General features: G+C 40.2%; 1 protein-coding gene across 1 annotated transcript; it reads left to right on the forward strand.

The window, feature by feature from the left end:
- Positions 1–9,787: 9,787 nt before the first annotated feature.
- On the forward strand, positions 9,788–10,297 carry LOC103421074 (uncharacterized). The gene has a single exon (XM_008359111.1). The coding sequence runs from the start codon at positions 9,788–9,790 to the stop codon at positions 10,295–10,297; it is 510 nt and encodes a 169-aa protein (XP_008357333.1).
- Positions 10,298–25,645: the final 15,348 nt, after the last annotated feature.

Genomic DNA, 25,645 nt, shown 5'->3' on the forward strand with positions numbered 1-25,645 from the left:
CATCTCTCTCCTTGTTCTTTCTTTCCCTCTCATTCTCCTTCCTCTTCCTGTATCTCTCTCACTCTCAGACAACTATCTTTCCTTCTTCCTTTCGCTGCACCCAACCTTCCCCGAGGGTAGCTTACACATACACACAAACATACATACACACGACGACAGCACCATCATCATCACCGCCCTAACTCTCATTCTCTCATTCTCTTTCTTCATCTCTATGGAGCATAGAGAAACTCTAGCAAGTTCCTTGTATCCTCGATGTTGGTAAGGCATTTTTACCCTCAAACCTTCATTCTTTCCTTGTTTCGATTGTTAATGAGTGTGTTTTGGGGACTCTTTGGGACAAAAAACACCTTGATGGAGCTTCTCCATGTTTTCGGTGAGAATGTTGTGTTTTTAGACTGTTTTTCGACCACTCCCCGACCACGGCTAGCCACGAGGAAGGTATAATTCGACTCTCTATTTCCCGAGCTTCATTTTGGTGTTTTGAATTGCTTGGAAATGTTATGTTTTGAGCTCCGTCGGAGCTAGGGAAGTTTTCAGCCAAAAACCAACTTCCTTCTCTGGCGAGAACAAGCAATGCAGGGCCTTTGGGCCTAAACCCCAAGCCTAAAACTTTAGGGCAGCCTAAACCCAAACCCTTGTTAAATTAGGCCTCTGGGCTGTAAGTGACTCGGGTCTGAAAATGTCTGGCCCTTTCAACCGTCGTTTTGACTTGAACCTTGGTGAAAAGGCAGTCCCACCTTCTCCAGACAACATATGGCCCCCATCCTTCATATCCCCTACTGGTCCCCTTACCGTTGGGGATTTGGTGATGAAGAATGATATGACAGCTGCGGTGGTGGCCAGGAACCTTGTCACTCCCAAAGATAACAGACTACTTGCCAAACGGTCTGATGAGTTGGCTGTTAAGGATTCTCTGGCTCTCAGTGTGCAGTGCGCAGGTTCCGTGTCTAATATGGCCCAATGCCTATTTGCCCGAACCCGTCAAGTTGAATCATTGGCGGCTGAAGTGATGAGTCTCAAACAGGAGATTAGAAGGCTTAAGCATGAGAATAAACAGTTGCACAAGCTCGCACATAACTATGCTACAAACATGAAGAGGAAGATTGACCAGATGCAGGAATCTGATGGTCAGATTTTACTTGATCATCAAAGGTTTGTGGGTTTGTTCCAACAGCATTTGCCGCCTTCATCTTCTGGGGCTGTATCGCGTAATGAAGCTCCAAATGATCAACCTCTGATGCCTCCTCCTTCTGGGGCTCCGCCGACTACTATGGCTCTGTCGACTACTGAGACTTCTCCTAAGCAGCCTTTGTAAAGGCTCCCTCTTGTATTTATCTGCTTAATGTTCCTTTCTTTTTTATGAATGTAAAAATACCTCGCATAACTGTCAGTGTTTCAAATATAAACCCACACCAAAAATAATTAAACAAGCAACAAATAAAAATGACAATCATGGCAAAATAAAACTACAGAAAATGGAAGGTTTTTAGAAACGCAAAACTGATTGTGGAGCAATTCAAAAATCTTCCTTATTTGAATACATGGGTTGCCTCCTAAGAAGCGCTTGCTTTAACGTCTTCCAGCCGGACGATAACTCCATTTAAGCTTGTACAGGGCCCACGACATGCAATTGATCCTTGAATGGACAGTGATACTTGACGTGATCCGGCAATGGTTTAAATTCTAGTGTAGGTGCCTGAATCATCAAAATCAGCAAGTTAGTATATAATAAAATCGAAGTTGGAGAAGATGGCTTACTTGCTTGCTCCAACACAAACTTAATTACGAACACCACATCTTTGAAGGTTGCAGGGATATGGGACTTGGCCAGATTTGGTGTTTTGAGAGTTATGACTTTTTCCGTGTCATAAAATCCAACTTCTTTGGGAGTTTTCGTCTCAAGGGTATCTTCTTTGATGAATTGTAGACATTCCCTATCCACTTCTTGCTCTTGATTCTTTGGAAAGGTTCCGAATATGCCTTTCTCACCCTCTTCCTCCTTGGATTGCATGATCCTACAAGGAATAAGGACATTTGGTGAAACGGGGTCAGGATGAATTGAATTTAGGCTTACCTTGGTTGTAATGGACGACATAGAGGGCATATGGGGCTGCGACAAGGGTGGTTCTTTCCTTGTCGTGGCCTTGTTACTCTCATCCTCTTCGAGCAACAGTTGTTCATCCATGTTTTGGCTTGGTTTGGATGTCTTTGGTTCACCTCCAACCTCCATAGCACTTCCCAAAGTGATAGCATCATGGATTTCAAAATCTTCCTTCAAATTTTCAATAGTTGAGTTGGAGAATTCACTTTGCTCTTGAATTTGTGCCGTGAACTCCATAATTTGCCCAAATTGCTTTTCCAATTCGCCCGTCTTCTTGGCTTGATTTTGCACCTCTTTGTTTCGGTTTTCTACATCCTGGTTCAAATAGGTGAGTAACTTATTAAACATATCATTATCCAAAGATGTACCTGAATTGAATTGGGCAGATTGTTGTGGTGGCTGTGATGGTTCATATGGCCAGTGATAGAACTCCTCTTCTTGCTGCTAATATCCATCTTGTTAGAATTGTTGCGGTTCTCCACACATGTAATCTGAATAATCTCTCCAATCCGAATTGTAAGCATTGGAAAACATGTTGTCCCTTGATTGGCTATGACCTTGATAACCCCAAGCATCTTCATTCGCAGCGAATTGAGAACATTGATGAGTTGGATATCCTTGCCCATAAGACACACCATCTGTAGGGACACTTTGCATTGTGGTCCTTTCAGCATATTGTGACAATTGAGAAGTAAGTTTCGCCAATTGAGCTTGAATGGTAGCAAAATCCATGTCTTACTTCTCTAGTACTTGAAATCAAGGAAACAAAACTAAATCAAATATCATAAGTAAAAATAAAAGACACAAATAAAAACAAAGTCAGTAACTAAAACAAAAAAAAAACATGAAAAAGAAACAACGGGGGATTAGCAAAGTTGCTAATCCCCGGCAACGGCGCCAAAATTTGATGCGATGAAAGTTAAGCACTCAAATTAAACCCTCTTGTTGTCAAATTGTAGTAATAATGCAAGTAGGGATCGTTCTAAACCGGGGATTATGAGGGCTTGCTAAAACCTCTAAACTTACTCAAAAACATAAAAACAAAGTTAAAAACATTTGAATAGAATCAAGGGACTCAAAATAGATTCTAAAGACTCAAAACAATTTAAAAACACTCAAAACTGCCTAAAAACACAAACTGGGCAGATTTGACTCTAACACAACTTTGGACGAATTTAGTGTTTTGACTTAAATCAAAACACTCTAAAACACAAACAAAACAGATTTTAAAAACTTTGGAACAAGAAAGTAAAATGGGTGTTTTGATTTGGATGAATTTGAAATAAACAAGCAAGTTATAAAACTAGGCAGATTGTAAAACGAATTTAAGAAATAAGAAGATGGATGGATTAGTTAAAGGTCCGTTCTTCACACATGACACACTTGTATATGAATCGATTTCCAATTGCTTTTCAATAAACTATGATGCTCAACACCCCAGATTAACCGTGATGCACAAATTAACCCTCAGATTTTCCTTTACTCATTGAATTGGATGAATGCATGCGACAACCCAAATCATTCTCTAAAAGTCCCCTATATGAATGCATAATAGAGATACAATCAGATATCATTACGTTCAATGAAAATCATAAGTGTTGACGAGGCAATTATAACTATGAATGCATGATACAATTGCCAAGAATTCAATTAACGTGATTGTGATAAACAACCTTCACTACTCATGAATATAAACTTGTAACGGTTAGGTGAAACTCATTTATATTCTAGCATCTAATTCATGCATGAAAACTAAGTATGCATCCTTAATAAACATACAAGAATCAGTTATGAATAAAATAGATAATTGAATTGCAATCACAACTTATCAAATCACAATTGGAAGAAATCAATTCAAATCTCAAGCATGTTCATGGCTTCAAACTTCCCCCTAACTAAATAGGGGTTTAGCCACTCATAATTGCAACAAAATTAGAAAATAACAAAGTAGACATTGAAAGCAAGAACGAAGTACACCTAAAACGCTCCAAAGTTCCAAGCTTGAAACGCCAAGGACCTTTGTTTTCACCACCTTGTTGTAGCACAAGTGTCTAGGATGTGTATGGATATATGGATGGAATGGATTTGCACGGCATGGAAAATGGAAATGTATGGAGATGTGTTTGAATGTATGGATGAAATGGAATGGAGCTCAAGGCAAGGGACTTGTGTTTGTGAATGAAGCTCTTTTGATAGATCAAGATTATGTTTAGGAAGAGGAATGGTGGATGTATTTATAGGCTAAGGAGAGGACCACTTCAATTCCTTGCATGTGCAGTTTGTATGGGTGTGTGATGTCCATGTTTCCCTTTACATTTGCACATACATGACCTCCATCATTTCAGCCACAAATCAACCCATTTTCTGCCCATGTGTGTGTGTTTCCTTTGCCCATGTGTGTGTGTTTTTCCTTTGCATTTGCACAAACATGACCTCCATCATTTCAGCCAACAATCCACCCATTTTCTGCCCATGTCAAACTGTCCATGCCATGCCTTTCTCTTTGTGTGTGTGCTGTCCATGTTTCTTCCATGTGCCTTGTTCATCTTCTAGCTGTGCATTTCCACTTGCTCCAAAGCCAAATGAGTGCAATCATAATCCCATTTGCTGCTGAGTGTTGATGACAAAGCAAAACACAAAACAAGTACCTTTACTTTCTCACTTTATTAGCCAAATCTGCTTAGCCCTTTTCTGAACCTTTTAGTGTTACAATGCCCATAACTTCTTCTAGAAAACTGATATTAACAATCCGTAAATTTATCCAGAAAGTAGACATCCGTAGCTTTCCAAACATATAAGGCTCATTCTTTCATTCATTCTGAGCTGTTCGTAACATGCTTCCAAAGTCAGCTAATCTGCACAAGCAGTTTTGACCAATTTGTTACTTAATAACTCACTTGTGCTACTTTTCTTTTCTTTGCTTGATAAATCACACAAAACACAAAAACATAGTAAATAGCTCAAAAATATAAGGAACTAACTAACAAAAGACAAGTGAATTTTATGTAAAATATATATAAATATGAGCTTATCAACTACCTCACCAAATGAGTAGAAGAAAAGCCTATGATCACCACGACTCAGACGGACATAGAGCGTTTCATATAGAGGAACATCATTTACCAATTTGGCATCCCTTAGCCTATCGTCACCGACAACGGCCCACAATTCGAGGGCAAAGATTTGGTGAAGTTCTACCAAAAGTATGGCATCAAGTAGCATAAGTCCATGTTGAGATATCCTCAAGGCAATGGGTAGGCCAAAGCATCCAACAAGATGATACTCGACTGGCTGAAGAAATCCCTCACCAATAAGCAGGGAAAATGGCCAAACAAACTCCCCAGATGTCTATGGGTGTATTGCACCACCAAAAGACAAGAAACCGAACAATAAAGATATGGCCACAAGCTTAGATCTAGCAGAGGAGAAGCATGAGTAGACAATCACCTGCGTCGCAGCCTACCAATAACAGTTCCTCTCCAATTACAACAAAAAGGCCAAGATCCGGCAGTTCCAACCTAAAAATCTAGTCATAAGAAAAGTCTTCATCACTGCTTGTAGAGAATGCTCCAAAAAGATGGATCCCATTTAGGAAGGTCCGTACAAGATCAGCAGAGTAGGCGACAAAGAAAATTACACCTTCACCACCATGAAAAACAAAGAGATCGAAAAGCAGTGGAACGTTTACAATCTGAGGATGTACCATGTGTGACCTCCCACTATATCAAGACCCGAAGACTCAAGCAGCTCAACGAGCACTACCTCGCAAGCCGATGACTATCCAATTGTTATGCAATCTTCTACAGCAAAGTTATTCATTCGTTTCACTCGTTTTTCAATGAGGAATTAAAAGGTAATTTGAAACTTGGCTCATCTACATGCCTACAACAATTGATCATCCCTGCACTTCAAAAGAAAATTGCGCCCTTCTTAGGGACTCATCGCAGGAATTGCACCCCCCGAGGGACCAACCATGCTCTCCAGTGTGAGATGGTAAACCAATTCCCTGACACCCACATGGGTCTGCTCTCTAAGGCGGGAGGATAAACTTACACTCCGAATGTCCAAACGTTGATGAGCTGGGCTGCCCTAGTATAACTAGATGCATGATGGCTTGCACCGGGATTCCTAGAAGTAGCCATAATAGTTTTTTTCAAGGCTTAGCTAACTGAAGGATTTTGGGTTTCTTGGCCTAATCCACGGGGAATTGGGCCCTAGAGACGGATGGGGCATATTACGCAGTATGCCCTATAAACGGCTACCTTGGAACCCTAAAACTGTTACTGAGTGCACTAAGGTAACCTACGGTTTCCAGAAAACTGCCTACGGCTTGCCCTTCGAGCAATAAAACCATGCTAAACTTATATAATCGCACATTCTTGTTAAAGGTTAAACAAGCTAGCATGCATATACGAAGCTTTATCCACTGCAAACATGCTACACAGTCGATAAGCTTCATCTCTGCCAAGCGTTAAACAACCTACACCAAATCCTAAAGTGTTGTGATACTTGCTACGTAACCTACGGAATTGGAGAAAGCCAAGGTTAACAACCTAGTGGTTATGCGGACTTGTCTACTTCTATAAGTAAGGCATCCGGCTGCCAACCCTATAGCTAACAACTTTACAAAGTTATACACTAACACCTATGGCTGCATAGGCTACATGGGTCTGTCTGCTTATAGAAAAGTAACATGCCTACCACTAATCTATAAAGTCTAAAGGTTAGGGCATGAATAAAAGAAGTAAAGATGAAGAAAAATGAAGCAAGCATGTTTATAAACAACTAGCAAAGGCCGAGGGAGTTTAAGCAAAACAAGAGCTATAAGGAAAAACAAAGAAAATCCTAAAGGCTACTTAAGAGACTACACTTTAGCAGCTTGGACATCCCACGACTACTCGGTCGCCACACCTTCAGCAACCGCGACACTCTTAGAAGAGGCATCATCCAGCACTTCATCCCCGGCTGCCCCAGCCTGGGCACCAACTTCTCCACCTACTTCACCAAGGAAAGCCTCAAAAGTAAAAACAAGCAAGTCTTCGGGAGAAATAGAGAAGGTCTCGAAACCTCGAGCCCATCATTCTCACCCTTCAGCTGCTCATTTTCCTCAAGCAAACCAACACAGACGCGCTGCAGCTCATCCACTTCCTTCTTCAGACTTTCGTTGATCTTCAATACACCTTGAAGTTCCAACACTTGGGGTTCAAGCTTATCGACGATTCTCTTGAAGGGGATCACTTGATTATAAGCAGCAATCAACTTTTCATCCTTTGCTTAAGCAGCGAAACGAAGCTCAGAAACTGCAAACTTAAGATCTTGAATTTGAGGTATGTGACATCCAATCTCCTTTTCTAGGCCTTCATACTTTAGTTTGATTGTGTCAAGCCTAGTCTTCAAGTCAACGATCTCTTGGCGAGCAGTCTTAAGTTGCAGAGAAGTAGTGGTAGAAATATTAGACCCCTTCAAAATAACGAGCTGAGATTCCAACCTTTTGATCTTCTCGGTAGAAAAATAAATTTTGGCTGCTAGAGCCCTTGCCACCTCCTTGGAAGCCTTGTTATCCATTTGATCAAGGAGCATACACTCGGCTGCTAGAATAGTCGTCTTTTGCATCATGGCAAGTAGGGCAGTCTTCCTATACTCTGTCGTATGTTTTGCAAAGGAACTTGGGCAAACAATCCTTCTAATGTCATCAATAAACTTGGCACAAACATTCATTCCTTCAAGCAGATCTGGTTTCAAAAGCACACAGATCTTAGCAACCTCTCTATAAGTAGGCTTAATGGATTTTTCACAGTTGCCTACGCAAATAGTCTCCTTCTTCCCAGCAGGTGAATCAGTTTCAGCAGCAGCAGGAGTGAGCCTTCGCACCACTTTAGCAGTAAAGTACACCTTATCGCTCTTCATAATAGCAAGCCTCTCCAAAGGTGAATCAGACTTAGCTCCCAACAAACATCTTGGTACAGACTTTGGCATTGGGGGCATAACAGGACCTTTACTCTATTATAACAATTGAATTTGGGAAAACAGACATCAGAAATGGATTCAAAATGTCGAATTACCTTAAGAAGTGTCCCGGTTAAATTTTTGAAAAGTCAACAAGGGAATATTCAAGGAATATTTCTTGGAATATTCCAACCGGATTTGGGCTAGGTTGGGGAGTTTGGGCCAAAAGGTTCAAAGCCCAAAGGCCTGGGTTATAAGGCTTAATGGGTTAAGCTTTTAAGGGTTTCAAGGGTTAAGGGTTGGGCTAAAGGCATGTGGGTTTTGGGCTGGTTCAACGGCCCAAAGGCCTGTCTAAAAAGGTTTTTGGGGTTTAAACTAAATAAAAGGAAAAGGGTTTGGGTTTTAAGGGCAATGGGCCTACATGGCCCCAAGGGCCTGGTTCGAATAGGCTTTGGGCTTGAAAGCCTTGCCTGAGTTCAAAACATGGGTCGCCGGACCCAATCGAAGGAGAAGGCTGGAAACTTCTCTAGCTCCGACGGAGCTCGAAACAACACCATTTAAAACAAACCAAGATACCAAAATAAAGCATGTGAAGCAAGGAAGAGATCTATACCAATTTTGAGGCGAGTGGTGGCTGGAGTTGGCTGGAAAAACACCTGCAATCGTCGTTCCAATTGTCGAGAAACTGGGAAAAGCTTTCCCGGAGCTATCTCTGCATTCCAACGTCCTAAGGTTCTCAAAATCATCCTAATCTAATCTATAACAACAACTAAAGAGGTCTAGGATGCTTACCCTGGTCGACACACACAAAATCTCGTCGAAAAAGTAAGAGCATTGTGTGCATAGTGCGGTGCAAAGAGAGAGAGAGATAGATAGACCAGAGAGGTGAGGGATAGAAGGGTGTCCGAGTGATTGTGATGATGTGATTGTGGCGATGGCTGCTTGCGTGTATACAGGTATGTGTGCGTGTGTGAGTTCAGGGAATGAGGAATGAGAAAGTTTCAGAGAGTCGAGAAGGAGAGATAAGGGAGAGTGAGGGAGAAAAGAGAATTGTGAGAGATGAGAGAGGGAGCACGAGAGACCGGGGATAGATATCAGGGGTAGGCCCCTTGGGCACACCATTTAACACCAAAAACAAACCTATTTCAAACACTTTTTTATAAACTTTTAGGGATAAAATGAAATTACCATTTAAAATCAAGGGTGGGATGTAACAATCTACCCCCCTTAGACCATCTCCAACCTTTGGGCTAAAAGCCAAATTTTTTAGCCCGGAAAATTTAGCTTTTAGCCCAGAAAAAGATTTTCTGCTCCAACCCTTCTGACCTAAAATTTTAGCTCCGCATTATTAAAGAATGAACTTAGGCTAATTTTTTTCTTAAATTAAATTAAAAAAAATATGTAGACTATTGTAAATTAATTTTATGAACATTTTAATCTAAAAATATTTAAATTCCGATAATTATTGAAAAATCACTAAATTTTCAACAAAGCAAGCCTTCAACTTTCACCAATCTTTCAACTTTCACCAAACTTTCAACTTTCAACAACCGTTCAACTTTCACCAAACTTTCAACTTTCACCAACCGTTCAACTTTCATCAATCATCCTCTATATAAACACAGGTCCAATATTAGTTGATCACACAATCTTTCAACCTTTAAGCATCCTCTATATTCACCAATCTTTCAACTTTGAAAGAGTTTTTGTTTCCTAAAAATCCTCAATATCTCATCAATGGGTGATAGAAGAAGGCATAGCAGGGCAATGCAGATGGCACAATACCAAGCAAGGCTTGACATTGAGGATGCAGAATTGATTAACACTGAAACTGAACTTGTAAACTTGCTTATGCAATATGAGCACCATAGCGAATCTCGCCATCATGGTTTTGTCACGGGGCGTTCATTTGTGCAGTATGATAGAAAAGAGTATCATGACCAAATGATGAAAGATTATTTCATCGAGCATCTGAGATTTGCTACTCATGATTTTTTAATACAGTTTCAGATGAGGAGAAAGCTTTTTGAAAGCATCTTGAATGCAATTGTTAATCATGACCACTACTTTGCAAGGAAGATAGATGCAGTAGGCCGAAAAAGTCTATCACCTTATCAGAAGCTCACATTTGCATTTCGGATGCTAGCTAATAGGTGCTTTGTAGACTTAACTGACGAGTATTGCCGGCTTGCGGAGAGTACTACTATTGAGAACCTGAAGCGCTTCTGTCAAATCGTGAAGACTTGAAGAGGCTTCTATGCAAGGCAGACAAAAGAGTTTCCCTGTCATGATAGGAAGTCTCGATTGTATGCATTGGGAGTGGAAGAATTGTCTTACTGCTTGGGCTGGCCAATTCAAGGGCTATCATAACAAGCCAACCATCGTGCTCGAGGCTGTGGTGTCTTACGACACATGGATTTGGCATGCTTTCTTCGGCGCCCTCAGAATGATATCAAATTTCTTTGGTCTTCTCCTCTGTTCGATGATGTTATCAATGGATGGGCACCAGAATTTCGGTACAAGGTAAATGGTAATAGGTATGAGCTAGGTTACTACCTAAATGATGGTATTTATCCTAGTTGGTCTACCTTTGTCAAAAGTTTTTCTCATCTAAATAGTGCAAAGAAGAAATTATTTTCCCCAAGGCAAGAGTCTTACAGGAAGGATGTGGAGAGAGCATTCGGGATCCTACAAGCTCGATGGGCCATTGTTAGAGGGCCTGCACGACTTTGGCATACCGAAGACCTCCATTTTATCATGATGACGTGCATAATTTTGCAGAACATGATTGTGGAAGATGAGTACAAATGAGGATGTGGATGATGACCAACCAACACATGCGAGAGCTATTGCCAGAGATGTTGAATATCTCGCTTCAACCACATATGAGACCTAACATGATAGGGTCACCATGAGTGAGTATATGAGACGTTTAAATAGAATTCAAGCTCCTCAAGGTCATGACACATTCCGCAAGGATTTGGTTGAGAGCGCCAAGAAGGTGAACGTTGATGATGTTGGTTGAGCATTTATGAAATAATTTTAAGTGTACTATATTGTTAATTTGTTTTAATAAATTTAAGTGTCTTCTTGTGCAACGTATTTTGCCTAGTACATTGGATAAATTATTGAATGGAGGTTGAATTATTGAAGGCATCTATTCTACATCAAAGTGTGGAATAATAAGTACAATAATTATTAAAAGCATCTAGATTAATAGGAACAATAATTAATAAGACATAAATTTAATAAAGTACATAAACCATATAATAAACCACATAAACTTAATACAACCGATAATTCATAAACCACATAATTAATAAACCACATAAACTTAATACAACCGATAATTCATAAACCACATAATTAATAAACTACATAAACTTAAAACAAATGACAATTAATAAACTTAATTAATAAAGCACATAATTCATACACTACATAAACTTAATAATCACATCCACCATCTTGACTTGGTGATGGACTTCGTGGTTGACTTGGGATATAGGGTTCAGAGGATTCATCATCTTGAAATATACTCCTTGAGACATACTTTGGCAACATTTCCTTTTGCTTAGCACGTAAGAACTTCTTCCTCTCTGGAGTGTATTTGTTGAGGTCCTCCATCATGAAATTAATTTCAAACCTATCTTTCTCCCTATCCCCTTCTTCCTTCATTTGCAAACGCATTCGGGACGCTTCTTTTTGTCGAGCGCTATGGGTTTCATTCAATTTTGCAATTCCGGTAGCAAAGTGTCCACTCATCGGATCTTGGGACTTCCCTTTTCTCTTTGCTTCCTTTTGCTTATCTCTTCCTGGGGGCCTTGCAAAAGAAGGAGAATGGGTCATTTCATCGACACCTTCACCTCCAACATTTGTCGGTGCAGCTTCACGTGGAAATAATCTTTCCCATTGTTGGTCCGCATCGGTTCCCCACCTCGGACAATCCTTGAGGACGTCTCAAGCATGTTGCAACTTAAAAACTTGATTTTTTGGTGTTACTCTTGTCTTGTAAATTTCCATTGCTTTGTCACCCTATGCAAAAAATACATAAAAATAATTAGTTGCAAAATAATATTATATACATGACAAATAAAATTGTAATACCCCGTATAAAAAAAATGATTATATATATGTGTGTGTGTGTGTGGGTATGTGGGTAATTATTTTACGTAATGATTTTATTAAATTTATTTTATGCAAGAACCTACTTTCGATATGTAAAATAGTTTCATTGTAAAATCCTTTTTACTACAAATTATTTCAAAAACTAGCTAGTAGTATTTCATGTTCATATGTAATTAGAGATATTTTTAGTTTGAATTAGAGAAGGTGATTATGATGAGTTTGGCTTTATTGTTCTCACAAAGGCTAAGTGGCGTTTTGGCAACCATTAGAGAATGAAGGGGAGGGGTTAGTCACTACTCTAAATAGGTTGAGGTGGAGAGTTTGTAGCATTAGGAGTTAATGATTCGGTGATTACTCACCACTCTAAATGTGAAGCTGGAAGTCTACTTAAGGGTGAGTTGGCAAGTTTGTATTCATTAGGAATCTAAGAGTTAAATGTTTGGTGAGGATTCATCCCCCAAACTGTTTGGACGTGGCCTTTGGATGCAAGGAACATCTTGCATATTATTCCTTAGTTCATGATTAGTTTCACATTTATTATTTTGTCATTGGACCACATTTCATTGTGATGATTAGGCTAACATTTGGTGTGTTTTCATTGGAACACATTTGATGGTAATAATTAGCACAACACTTGCTTTCTTTCCATTGGCACACTTGTGGAGATTCTTTGGACAAGAAGATGTCATGCAATTTATATAAAGGAAGGAGGAAAGAAACAATAGAAGGACATAGAGAAAAGAAGAAGAGGAAAAGATAGAGGAAAGAAGAAGAAGAAAAGGGAGAGGAAAGAGGAAGAAGAAAAGAGAGAGGAAGAAGAAGAACAAAAGAAAGAAAAAGAACAACTCCAACAAAAAGTCATTTTTCCCTTCATATTACCTTCCTATTTTCTTTTACATGTTCTTAGGGCTTAAAACCATCTTTCATTGTATTTGTAAGTCTACCACATATAGTGAAATACAATGAAAACACAACCCTAGTGGATGTAGCCAAATTGGTGAACCACTTAAATCTTGTGTTGTTTACATTTTGAGATAATTTCCATGAGAAGCACTTCCACCAAACCATAGAAAATCTCTATTTATTTTCCCTTGAGAATGATGTACAAAACGTGGGAGACAAATCCCAGAAAAAATACAAGAGATCTTACTCAACAAATCTCTCCATCAAACTACCATCATTTTCATCTATCAAAAGAAAGATATCCAAAAACTAGAAATTCGTCCAGCCTATTTATCAGACCAAAACACCATCATCCATAGATTATATCATAGTATTTTCTCCATGAGAATTGTTTGTCTGTCTCTCTACCATGACATATCAAAATTTCAGGAAAATCCAATGGTGCAATCTTCCAATGTGTTTGAAATACCAACTTATGTTTCTAATTCCGCGGAAAACTGGACGGCCATGTTATGATTACCAAAACCCCATTTTTAGTAGCTATGATCGAAACATTTCCCCACAAAAGTTGTTCCTTATCATCTCCTATATAACATATCCAAAAACCATGACAATCTAATCTATGTGCTGACCTGTATTCCAGTTCAAACAGCTGATGTTTGGTTAAGAATTTCAGCTATCCTAAAGAAGAGGAAGAGGATGTGGTGAAAGAAGAAAGAGGACGAGAGGGAAGAAAAGAACTTGAAACAATAAAAATAAATGATGATGTTTGGAAAGGGAAAAGCTAGAAACATGATTCCATGCCTTGTGGCCTTTGAGACATATATTTCACTCTAATAATTATTTTCTCTAATGTTGGAAAAATATATATGGAGTGGTCAACGAGCAACATTTTATATGATGGATTATAAATTATTATTTTGTTATTAACATTATGATTATACTACTCTTGTTACTAATCAATTTGAGTTATGTTGAAATTGCAGGTTTGTAAGATAAAGTATGAGTATTGATATCTATGTGAACATGGCATATACATATGCATTGCAAAGCAAGAAAAAGAGTTGTGTTGTGTCAAGTGCTCACTTGTGTAAAGTGTTAAAGTTGTGAGGATATTCAAGGGCTAAAGTTTGCCTTGAATATAAAATAATGAACCGTGTATATGTCAGGCGTAGGGTGCAGGGCTTGAGTATACAATTGGTTGATTATAAAATAATGAAATCTTGTATATGTCAGGCGTAGGGTGCAAGGCTTTAGTATACATTTGGGCGTCGGAGGAAGTGCCTGTTTAATAAAGTGGAAACTAAGAGTTTAATTATAAAAATTGGGTTAAAGGATGAACGGGAGTTAACTTATATTCTAATGTACTCGGAGCCAAGTGATATAAGCATGGTATGGGACGTGCAGGCTTGGGTGCCTTAGGTATGTGTTGACGAGATTAGAAGGGAGTGAGTACGTTCAGACCTCTCATTGCATACATTTTATGTATTTTCAAAAGCTACTCATTTCAATTATTATTTCAGTTGGTATTTTTGTTATGAATTAATTTTTTATACTAATATTTGTTACAATTTAATTATTATTTTGTTAGTAGTTTTTGTTGTGAATTAATTTGTGCATTATTGTTATTCCGTTGCATATTCAATATATTTTAATTATTTCATTTTATTTTCCACCATATCTTGGTTGTAGAATTTATTCTTATAGCTAAGATATGGCTCACACCCTAGCTTGTGGATCAGGGCATGACAAAATGGTATCAGAGCTTAGGGATTAGATACCCTAGGATCGTAGCTGTGGTGTTTACCAAATTTGTCGGATTTTACATTCCCTTGTTATGATTTTAGAAGTATTATGTTAAGGTTGGGATTTGACTTATGCCTATATGGGTAGTTTCTTGTGAACTAGATTGTGCTTCTGGACTAGTATTACTACGCTGCAAAGATAAGGAAATAGAGATCATTTCAGGTTGCTAAGTAAGGATTACAAAGCACGGGAAAATGTGTACTATATTTATATATCTATATGTGTGATGATCTCACTTCGTTTTGCAATTCCAGTTTCTAGAAAGAAAAAACTGTTTTATCACCTTTCTAGTGATGTTCTTATTTTTCAGCATGCTTAATTGTTTGGTGCTTTTATAAAACTAGTAATTGTTGCAAATTATTCGAAGCAATATTTTATTTTTAGTAAGTTCATATATAATTTTGATGCAACACGTACACAAAATGGGTGTAGCGGAGATGAGGATGCTTCGTTGGATGTGTGGGCACACGAGAAAGGATAAGATTAGGAATGAGGATATCCGGGGTAAAGTAGGAGTAGCCGAAATTGAAGGAAAGATGAGAGAAAATCGGTTACGGTGGTTTGGACATGTGCAAAGAAGGCCTACTGACGCTCCGATTAGAAGATGCGACTACGGGACAGAGGTTCAGGGCCGAAGGGGTAGAGGAAGACCTAGGAAAACTTTGGAAGAGACCCTAAGAAAAGACTTAGAGTACTTGGATCTAACGGCGGACATGACACAGGACAGAACACAATGGCGTTCTAAGATTCATATAGCCGATCCCACTCAGTGACTCGGATTTTCCAAGTCTCCAACCGAGAAGTTTTCCTCACTCGGGAAATTAAGGGAACACTACCTCAACCTACATGCTCCACTCACAAAGCTTCAACATACAAGCTTCAACAAAAGAAAATTCAAAGAACTTAGCGAAGAAGGCTTTGGTGTATTTAACACAATACGTTGAAATGAAGGAAAGCTTATTTATTGATATCCCCGATAAGTTACAAATATGTACATATACTTGAGTCAAAATAAACAAACAAGAGGGAGCCTTCACAAAGGTTGCTTAGGAGAAGTCTCAGCAGTCGGTAGAGCCCCAGAAAGAGAAGGCACCGGAAGGGGATCATTCGGAGCCTCAGTACTGGACAAAACCCTAGAAGGAGGAGGCATCAGAGGTTGATCATTTGGAGCTTCATTAAGCGGTACAGCCCCAGAAGACGAAGGCAATAAATGCCTTTGGAACAAACCCACAAATCTCTGATGATCAAGTAAAACCTGACCATCAGATTCCTTCTTCTGGTCAAGCTTCCTCTTCATGTTTGTAGCATAGTCATGTGCGAGCCGGTGCAACTGTTTATTCTCATGCTTGAGCCCTCTAATCTCCTGTTTGAGACTCATCACTTCAGCCGCCAATGATTCAACTTGGCGGGTTCGAGCAAATAGGCGTTGGGCCATATTAGACACAGAACCTGCACACTGAACACTGAGAGCCAGAGAATCCTTAACAGCCAACTCATCAGACCGTTTGGAAAGTAGTCTGTTATCTTTGGGAGTGAGAAGGTTCCTGGCCACTACCGCAGCGGTCATATCATTCTTCATCACGGAATCCCCAACGGTAAGAGGACCAGTAGGGGAGACGAAGGATGGGCGCCATATGTTGTCTGGAGAAGGCGGGGCTGCCTCTTCAACAAGGTTCAAGTCAAAACGACGGTCGGAAAGGCCAGACATTTTCAAAGGTGTTGAAGAGAGAAGAGGTCGGACAAATCAAGATCTTAGAAGTGTAAGAATGGAGCTTCTACTGGTGGATATTCAAGTGTGCTTTGGAACTTAATGTCAGCCCCTATAAAAATCTGCACTCGACGAAGCTTCAGAAATCGAAGAGGCGCCTGCTCAGAAATCGAAGAGGCGTTTGCTTTCTCAAAAGCTGGGCTGCTCAGAGACCACGAGGGTCGATCTCAGAAATCGAAGAGGCGTTTGCTTTCTCAAAAGCTGGGCTACTCAAAGACCACGAAGGCCGATCTCAGAAATCGAAGAGGCTTGCTTTCTCAAAAGCTGGGCTGCTCAGAGACCATGAGGGCCGATCTCAAAAATCGAAGAGGCACCTACTTTTCCAGCCTTGTCAGCACCTGTCACACGCACACTCAGCTTTGCGGAAATTATGGGCATTCTGTCGAAGATTTCTGGCGAAGTAGAAAGCACATGAATCGTACTGTTCAATCACCCACTTCCCACACGCAACAGTAACTCATGGGTACCACAGATAACTTTGCCAAAGTTCTCTGACAAAGTTGAGAGACGTGAAGCTTGCAGCTCCCGCTACATCGCTCTGACCAAGAAGAGTAAAAGAATTGCAAAGAAACAACACTAACAAAGTTTAGACACATAAATGTTGAAGGTCTAGCTACCATATTATTACCCACAAGGGTAAAGGAACAGTACCACTGCTGGATAATTGGAAAGTCCCGGTGTGTCAACCTCTGTGCTTCGTGGCAAGGTAGACTAGCAAACATGCCCAACCTTTACTCACATTCGAGAAAACACTCCCAACAGGATTGCTTGCTCCAAAATCGAAGAGGCACCGCCCTCCGAATCTCGAGAGCCAGACTCCCAACATGATTACTTTCTCAAAAATCGAAGAGAGGGTAAAGGAACAGTACCACTGCTGGATAATTGGAAAGTCCCTGTGTGTCAACCTTTGTGCCCCGTGGCAAGGTAGACTAGCAAACATGCCCAACCTTTACTCACATTCGAGAAAACACTCCCAACAAGATTGCTTGCTCCAAAATCGAAGAGGCACCGCCCTCCGAATCTCGAGAGCCAGACTCCCAACATGATTACTTTCTCAAAAATCGAAGAGAGGGTAAAGGAACAGTACCACTGCTGGATAATTGGAAAGTCCCTGTGTGTCAACCTCTGTGCTTTGTGGCAAGGTAGACTAGCAAACATGCCCAACCTTTACTCACATTCGAGAAAACACTCCCAACAAGATTGCTTGCTCCAAAATCGAAGAGGCACCACCCTCCGAATCTCGAGAGCCAGACTCCCAACATGATTACTTTCTCAAAAATCGAAGAGACCGCTCTCCGAATCTCGAGAGCCAGACCCCCAGCAGGATTGCTTTCTCAAAAATCGAAGAGGCATCGTTCTCCGAATCTCGAGAGCTAGACCCCCGACAGGATTGCTTGTTCGAAAACCGAAGAGGCACCACTTTCCCAACTTCAAGAGCTGGATCTCCTTGGATAAAGCTTGTCTGTAATCTTCACACGCTACATCAGCTTTCCAGATACCACAGACCACTTTTTCAAAGTGCTCTGACAGAGTTAAAACATGTGAAGCTGACAGCTCCCACTACCGTGCTATGACCAAACAGGGTAAAGGAATATCATTATTACTTGATGTTAGGGAGACTCCTATATATGTCGACCTCCATCCCTAACGGACAGGCAGACCTGCAAAAATGCTCAACCCTTTCTCTTATCTGAGAGGGCACTCCCAACGAAGCCTTTCGAAATATTCAGCTTTCTTTCCCCCGGATAATACCTCTGTAAACAAGCTATACTAGAGCAAGAATATCTTATATCATCAGGGTTAAAAGCAAGAGTATCCCATATCATGCTTTTTCCCTGTCTTTTCCTTTGGCCTTGTTCTTACCTGCAAGACAAGGAGAAAGAGAGCACTCAGTCAGCACTTGGAATCAAGCTTCCAGCCAGGAACTGACTGCTTGGAACCCCTTACATGATTACTTACCTGGCATTGCTCTCGAGTACTCATCTTCAACATCTTATGCTTCCAGGGAAGATACCACATCTGCCTGAGGAACAGATAGGGCAAGTGAGAAGGATACAAGGAAGCATGTGGAGACAAGCGTAACAGCACACGTGCCGATACATCCACTACTCTGTCAAAAGCAAAAGTATCCCATATCAGCAGGGTCGAACGTACTCTAGATTTGATGGACTTATTTTGACCCTCAAATTCTTCAGTCGGCCTTATACTCTGGAGGAAACCAGAAAACCCTCCAGCCCGGTTCAAGAATAAGCCTGTGGAAAGTTACTTATTCAAAAGCAAAAGTATCCCATATCATCTCTTCTCATTTTTCTTCTCTTTATCCTTCATGCTGCCTGCAAGATAGGGAGAATGTGAACAATCAGCCGGAGCTCTGATTGCTTACCTTGTCTGTCACCTCTTTCAGCAGATCCCCTAGCCCGGCGACTTGGGGGACTCCTACTACATGGTTTGTATCGCGCTTGACCAAGCCTGAAACTACAAGTAAGCTTCAAGTGAAATTGATACATTACCTTGTGCATCTCCACCAGTTACAGATACCACCCCTGGATGGAGGAAGAGTACTTCTAGAAAAGATGCCACATCTACCTATGAGACAGATAAGGCAAGTCAAGACGATACCACACTCCGATACTTAGAAGTTTTGTGGTTACGAGATCATTCTCCCACAATATTTCCTAATGTCATTTGTACTAAATCATTCACTTGTACTCACTAAAGGAGAGCTTGAACCTATGTACTTGTGTAAACCCTTCACAATTAATGAGAACTCCTCTATTCCGTGGACGTAGCCAATCTGGGTGAACCACGTACATCTTGTGTTTGCTTTCCTATCTCTATCCATTTATATACTTATCCACACTAATGACCGGAGCAATCTAGCGAAGATCACAAAAAGTGACCGTTTTCGCTACCTAAGATCTATCTTGCAAGAGAACGGAGAATTAGATGGAGATCTCAACCATAGAATACAAGCTGGATGGATAAAGTGTAAGAGTGCATCCGGCGTGTTGTGTGACCGTCGTAGGCCACTGAAGCTCAAGGGAAAATTTTATAGGACGACAATAAGGCCAGCGATGTTGTATGGCACAGAATGTTGGGCGGTGAAGCATCAACACGTACACAAAATGGGTGTAGCGGAGATGAGGATGCTTCGTGGGATGTATGGGCACACGAGAAAGGATAAGATTGGGAATGAGGATATCCGAGGCAAAGTAGGAGTAGCCAAAATTGAAGGAAAGATGAGAGAAAATCGGTTCCGGTGGTTTGGACATGTGTAAAGAAGGCCTACTGACGCTCCGGTTCGAAAATGTGACTACGGGACAGAGGTTCAGGGCCGAGGGGTAGAGGAAGACCTAGGAAAACTTTGGAAGAGACCCTAAGAAAAGACTTGAGTACTTGGATCTAACGGAGGACATGACACAAAACCGAGCGCAATGGCGTTCTAGGATTCATATAGCCGACCCCACATAGTGGGAAAAGGCTTTGTTGTTGTTGTTGTGAAATGAATTCGGATGTAATTCATTCCTACTCACAAAGGAAAAGAAAGAAAAAGGGCCAATGTGAAGTGAAATTCTCATTCCTACACGAGTTGGTAATGTTAATAAGAAATCTCATTCCTACCTAGTTTTAGACTTTGTGATGAGTTATAAAATTCTAAATGATGTGTGATGTGAATATAGGAATCCAATTATTAAGGTGATTGGTGAGTTATTAGCCATGCCAAGCACGGCTCTCTCCAAGCTTCCCTTCCATAAAGTGCATGCTTTGTTAATAGTCTTCCACCGATCATAAACACCACCACCGTCCCACCTGCCGCTGTTGCAATTTTCTTGAAACTTTGCAATGATTTTATCCCACAAAACCTTTTTATTTTGATTTGTGCCAACTGCACCATCTTCGTTAACAGAAACCCATGCCAAGCATAAAGCAACATCTTCCTCACAGGTCCAATTACTACCTCTAATATGCTCTCTTGCCATGTTGAACAATTTGGAAATGAAAAGAAATGGTAGAAAGATAAATTGGAAGAATTGTAGGAGAAAATTGAGTTTTGTGTGGATGTTTGAACAAATACATAGGTATTGAACAAATACATACGTTGGATTTAAATTTGGGCCATTAGATCTTTTTTTTTTACTGTTAGATTTCATTATATTCGATCTCAGACGTTGGATTGAATGTATTTTAAAATAACATATTTCAAAAAAATAAAATTTGAATCTGGACCGTTGGATCAACCAACGGTCCTTAAATTGTGGTCGTTCGATGCGGAAACGAGTCGTTGGGCTCGGGGAAGTGGCCGATAGGGGCCCTGACAGTGGGCACTGACGGGAACTGAATTAATGCGGGCCGCATAGGGTACATCAGCCAATGGGCGGGCCGAGAGTGGCCTAAATACAATCGAGTCCACGCGTTTAGGGGGGTATTTAGCCCAGCTTTAGTGTTTGGCTTTTAGCCCAATGTTTTAGCTTAGGTTGGGTGGTGTTTGGTGGGGGGGGGGGAATAAATGAGGTAATTTGGCATTTAGCCCAGGGATGGAGGAGACCTTATAAAAAAAAAATTTCGTCCCCGAAATTGAAAATAACTTGCTACGCTGAAAAACTCGAAAATAGGGAGAAGAAAAAAAAAAAAAAAAAAATATATATATATATATATATATATATATATATATGTAGCGAAGAAATCAAGTCAGAGTAGTTGCACAAAAGGGAAAATGCCACCCTGTCGCGATCGGGTTGCAATGATTCCATCTTTCGTGCCTCTAGGCTTATACTTTATAAAGGTATAAACTCAAAAACATAAAATAGCTTAGGGTCAAAAGTAAGAACATAAAATGCGATAACATCAAAATAGATATGTACTAACATATAGGTCGAAAAAAATTTGTGTTGAATTTAAAACTAAAAATGGAAATATTTCCCCCAAAATATTTGTAACGTCTAAAACAAATATATAACTATAAGAAGAGAAGTTAAAATACTTGCTGAAAACCAAACTAAAAACAAAAGTGGGTTTCCCCCAAACATACGTACTTCACGTACTCCGAGAATATATGTGTTTTTGGGTTAAGTCCCAAGAATAACAATTTCGTGATAGCTGCCGTAAACGGGTCTTCCTGCCCACTTGCTTGACGAACCTAACGAATAAGCTATCGATATCACAGTCGACCACCCACGATATCGACCACCCATTTGTTGTCTTGTTAAGCAAACGATGATTTCTTGACAATGCACAATCTCATATGTCGTAAATTCAATCCTCCGAATACCAGTTCACAATATTCCTCTGCCAACTAGAGTTGCATGTAAAACATTCTTGTACCATGTCCCAAAAAGTGCCATACCCAAATCGAAAAAAACAAAAATTGTCGTCGTAATGACTCCATCCAACACCAAGCACACCATCCTCCTCAGTTCTTCTAAATGTGACCAACTACTCCAAAATTTTGTCAACAAAGAACCCACTTGAAAATTGTACCTTGGCATTCAAGAGAAGTGGCTACCATGTTAATAGTAGGCCTAAAAGCTCGAGCCAAGTAACAGAAAACGAGAAGTCATCTTCCTCAACAAGCAGTATCTCTTGGGAACTGTTATAATGCTCAATCCACCTATCCATTTTTCCTTAGTTGCAGACTTTTAGTCAAACAAGGTCAAAGTTGCTGTAAGGAAGAAAGGCTCGCAAGTGATCAACCTAAAAAACCCAATGAGTGCACACACATTTTGAGAGAAATGCAACTTCTAAATGTGCTAACGCCATAATATGAGTGAACACAACGTGTCTTCCAATGTCTAGATAGTTTGCTCAGATACCAGACTTGGAACTCAAGATGGAATCTAAACTCAATAGATGCTTATCAAAGCTGTGTTAGGGTTAGGTGGAAGATACCTTTAAAATATTTGGGCAAATGAACTTATTTACATATCGTTGGAAAGGAACTACTAGAGTACGATATGGTGTTTATGAATTATAGCAGGATAATGAGTGGTGACCATGCAATTCAGCGTGAAGATAGTGACATAATCTGCTGATCACCTGCGCTACAATCTTCATCAGTCTCTTCCCAAAAAATGGCTCAAACCTCATACCCACGTGGAACGTTTTCTAGTAAGTCTGGTAAGCTTGTGAAAAGGTTATGCTTATAATGTTCTTGTCCATATCGATAAGAATTGGGTGCACACTTCCACTGCATCGATCGATCGTGAATTTCTCACTGATTGAGCAAGAAACCATGTCGAGAAGGCTGAAAGAGCATTAAAAAATTTGAGGGTCAAAACAAGTCCATTAAAATCTAGAGTACAAAACTGTTAATAAAATTTGGCGAGGCCAAAGACATTTCGAAATTCACAATACTTTGTGAGAGTTGTTTCAAAGTTCAAAAATTAAACATAGAACCCCAAAATCAACATAATAACGAAGAAGAAAGATACAAAATAGCCTGCGTATGCATGCAGTAGCACGATTAGCTACCTGAGCAAACCAAAGCTTAATGAGTCCAGAGAATGTTCAGAGCAAAGCTCGATCTTCCTACAATGATGAATATTGTGAAGTCTCAAGCCATTACACTGAAACTTACAAGGCTGAATAGTTAGTGGACAAGAGCACTGGTCAGTTGGGCTAAAAGCAAGAGGCTAAGTTCTTATTTACCAAAAAGTACGGGGACAAAGAGCTAGGATTTACCACCGAGTGCCAAACTCAGGTGAAATTCAAGGAGTCTGTTAATCTAAACAAGACTGGATCTTCATCATCCAAGTTCGACTACAACAACAATGAGAATCGCAACCCCTTTTGGAAGTTGGTTAGAACAACGTTTGCTACCGAGGAGTTTCCCAAGAAAGGCAATTAATGTAAACGAAGTCAACACTCGAAGAATTTGGTGTAAAGCTGATAGTCAAAGGTTAAGGAACTTGACTTCATTGTTGGGGTTTGCAAGAGGGTTATCGATATAACAATCGCCAAGAATTGTTCTAAAGATTCACACAAATTTCTTCAGCGAAAACAAGTTCGAGAACATTGGTTTAATCCCACCAATTACCACTTACTAAACATCGTAACAACTAGGGCTTACTCCCTTCCTCAATATGCATTTATAAAGTTTCTAGTGTTTGTACCATACTTAGGGCCTCCATATTTAGATCTCGTATAAATACTCAGGGGACTTAAATGTAATTATATAATAAAGGAAGGGGCAAATATGTAATAAGTGAGGAGCCCTTATTCTATAAAAGGACTCCTCACTCTCCTCATTAAGAAAGGCCAATCTTTAGGCCATGGGAAAGAGCTCTCTCACTCTCAGAAGCTCTCACCCTCTCATCTTCAATCCTCTCAGAGAAATACAATATCAGTGTGGACGTAGCCCAAACATTGGGGTGAACCACGATACATCTTGTGTTATTTACTTTCCTGCAGATTCACGATCGGATTTACGTTGTTCCAAGACCTCCGATTTTGTTCCAACCATCTGCCATACCCACCTTCAGTAGCTTTATTTTTTAATGATGTAATTTATTTTTCTTATCTTTCGGAGACATCTGTATAACCCCATCAAAGGGTAATAAAAAAATAAAATTTAAAAAAAAAAAAAGGCAAGCCCAAATTAGTGGGCTGCAATGTCATGTGGAGGACGAAGGCCCATATGCCCAAAAGAGCCAGGCCTTATGACTCCAAATTTATTCGGCACCCTGCCTCTATTATCACCAACCAGGTAATCAAAAGTACGTCCAGTACTACAAAAAATTATTCGGCAGCCTACCGCTATTCCCACCTACCAGGTGATCAAAAGTACACCCAGTACTCCAAAATTATTCGGCAACTTACCGCTATTATCACCGACCAGGTGATCAAAAGTACGCCCAGTACTCCAAAATTATTCGCCAGCCTACCGCTATTATCACCAACCAGGTGATCAAAAGTACGTCCAGTACTCCAAAATTATACATGAGCATCACTCATGTCAATCATACATAAACATTCATCAGCATCACTCATGTCAGTTATACATAAACATTCATCACCATCATTCATGTCAACATTCATGAGCATCACTCATGTCAACATTCATGAGCATCACTCATGTCAACATCCATGAGCATCGTTCATGTTAACATCCATAAGCATCACTCATGTCAATCAACATAAACATTCATGAGCATCACTCATGTCAACATTCATGAGCATCACTCATGTCAACATCCATGAGCATCGCTCATGTTAACATTCATGAGCATCACTCATGTTAATCAACATAAACATTCATGAGCATCACTCATGTCAATCAGCTTCGAAAACTTCATTTAACAGAGCTCCAGCTTCAAAAGCTTCATTTACAAAGCTCCAGCTTCAAAAGCTTCACTTGCAAAGTTTTACCTACAAAGCTTCAGTGCAGGGTATACAAATACCGCCTCCGAACAACCGCCACTTCGGCCCATACATGGATTCAATTTGAAGTCTCCAGCCAATAGACTCTATTGACCGAAGACTTGGGGGACTACATTATGTACCATATATTGGGCCTCAACTAGGCCTCATGAAAATTACTTAGGGGACTTAGCCCATTATTTATGTACTGAGGAGCGAGCCCTTATTCTATAAAATGGACTCTCTCACTTTTATTAGAAAGCACCCATCACTTATGTATTGAGGAGCGAGCCCTTATTCTATAAAAGGGACTCCCTCACCATCATTAGAGAGCATCAACTCTAGCCCATCGTTTATGTATTGAGGAGCGAGCCCTTATTTTATAAAAGGGACTCCTTCATTTTCATTAAAGAGCATTGCCGCCAACTGAGCAACCGCCTCGCCGCGAGCATCACTCCTAACTCATCACTTATGTATTGAGGAGTGAGCCCTTATTCTATAAAAGGGTCTCCCTCACCTTCAATGCCACAAGTCGAGCCAACCAAGGCAACATAAGCCACAAGCAGAGCAGCCTCGTAATATGTGCTACTTTTAGTTTAGCATCATTTCAGATTGAGCATCGCCTCATATCGAGT

Source organism: Malus domestica, chromosome 12 (genome assembly GCF_042453785.1).
Source record: "Malus domestica chromosome 12, GDT2T_hap1".
Classification (NCBI taxonomy): Eukaryota; Viridiplantae; Streptophyta; class Magnoliopsida; order Rosales; family Rosaceae; genus Malus; species Malus domestica.

Coding starts and splice junctions, on each gene's coding strand:
- LOC103421074 (XM_008359111.1), top strand. CDS start 9,788: ATGGGTGATAGAAGAAGGCATAGCAGGGCAATGCAGATGGCACAATAC.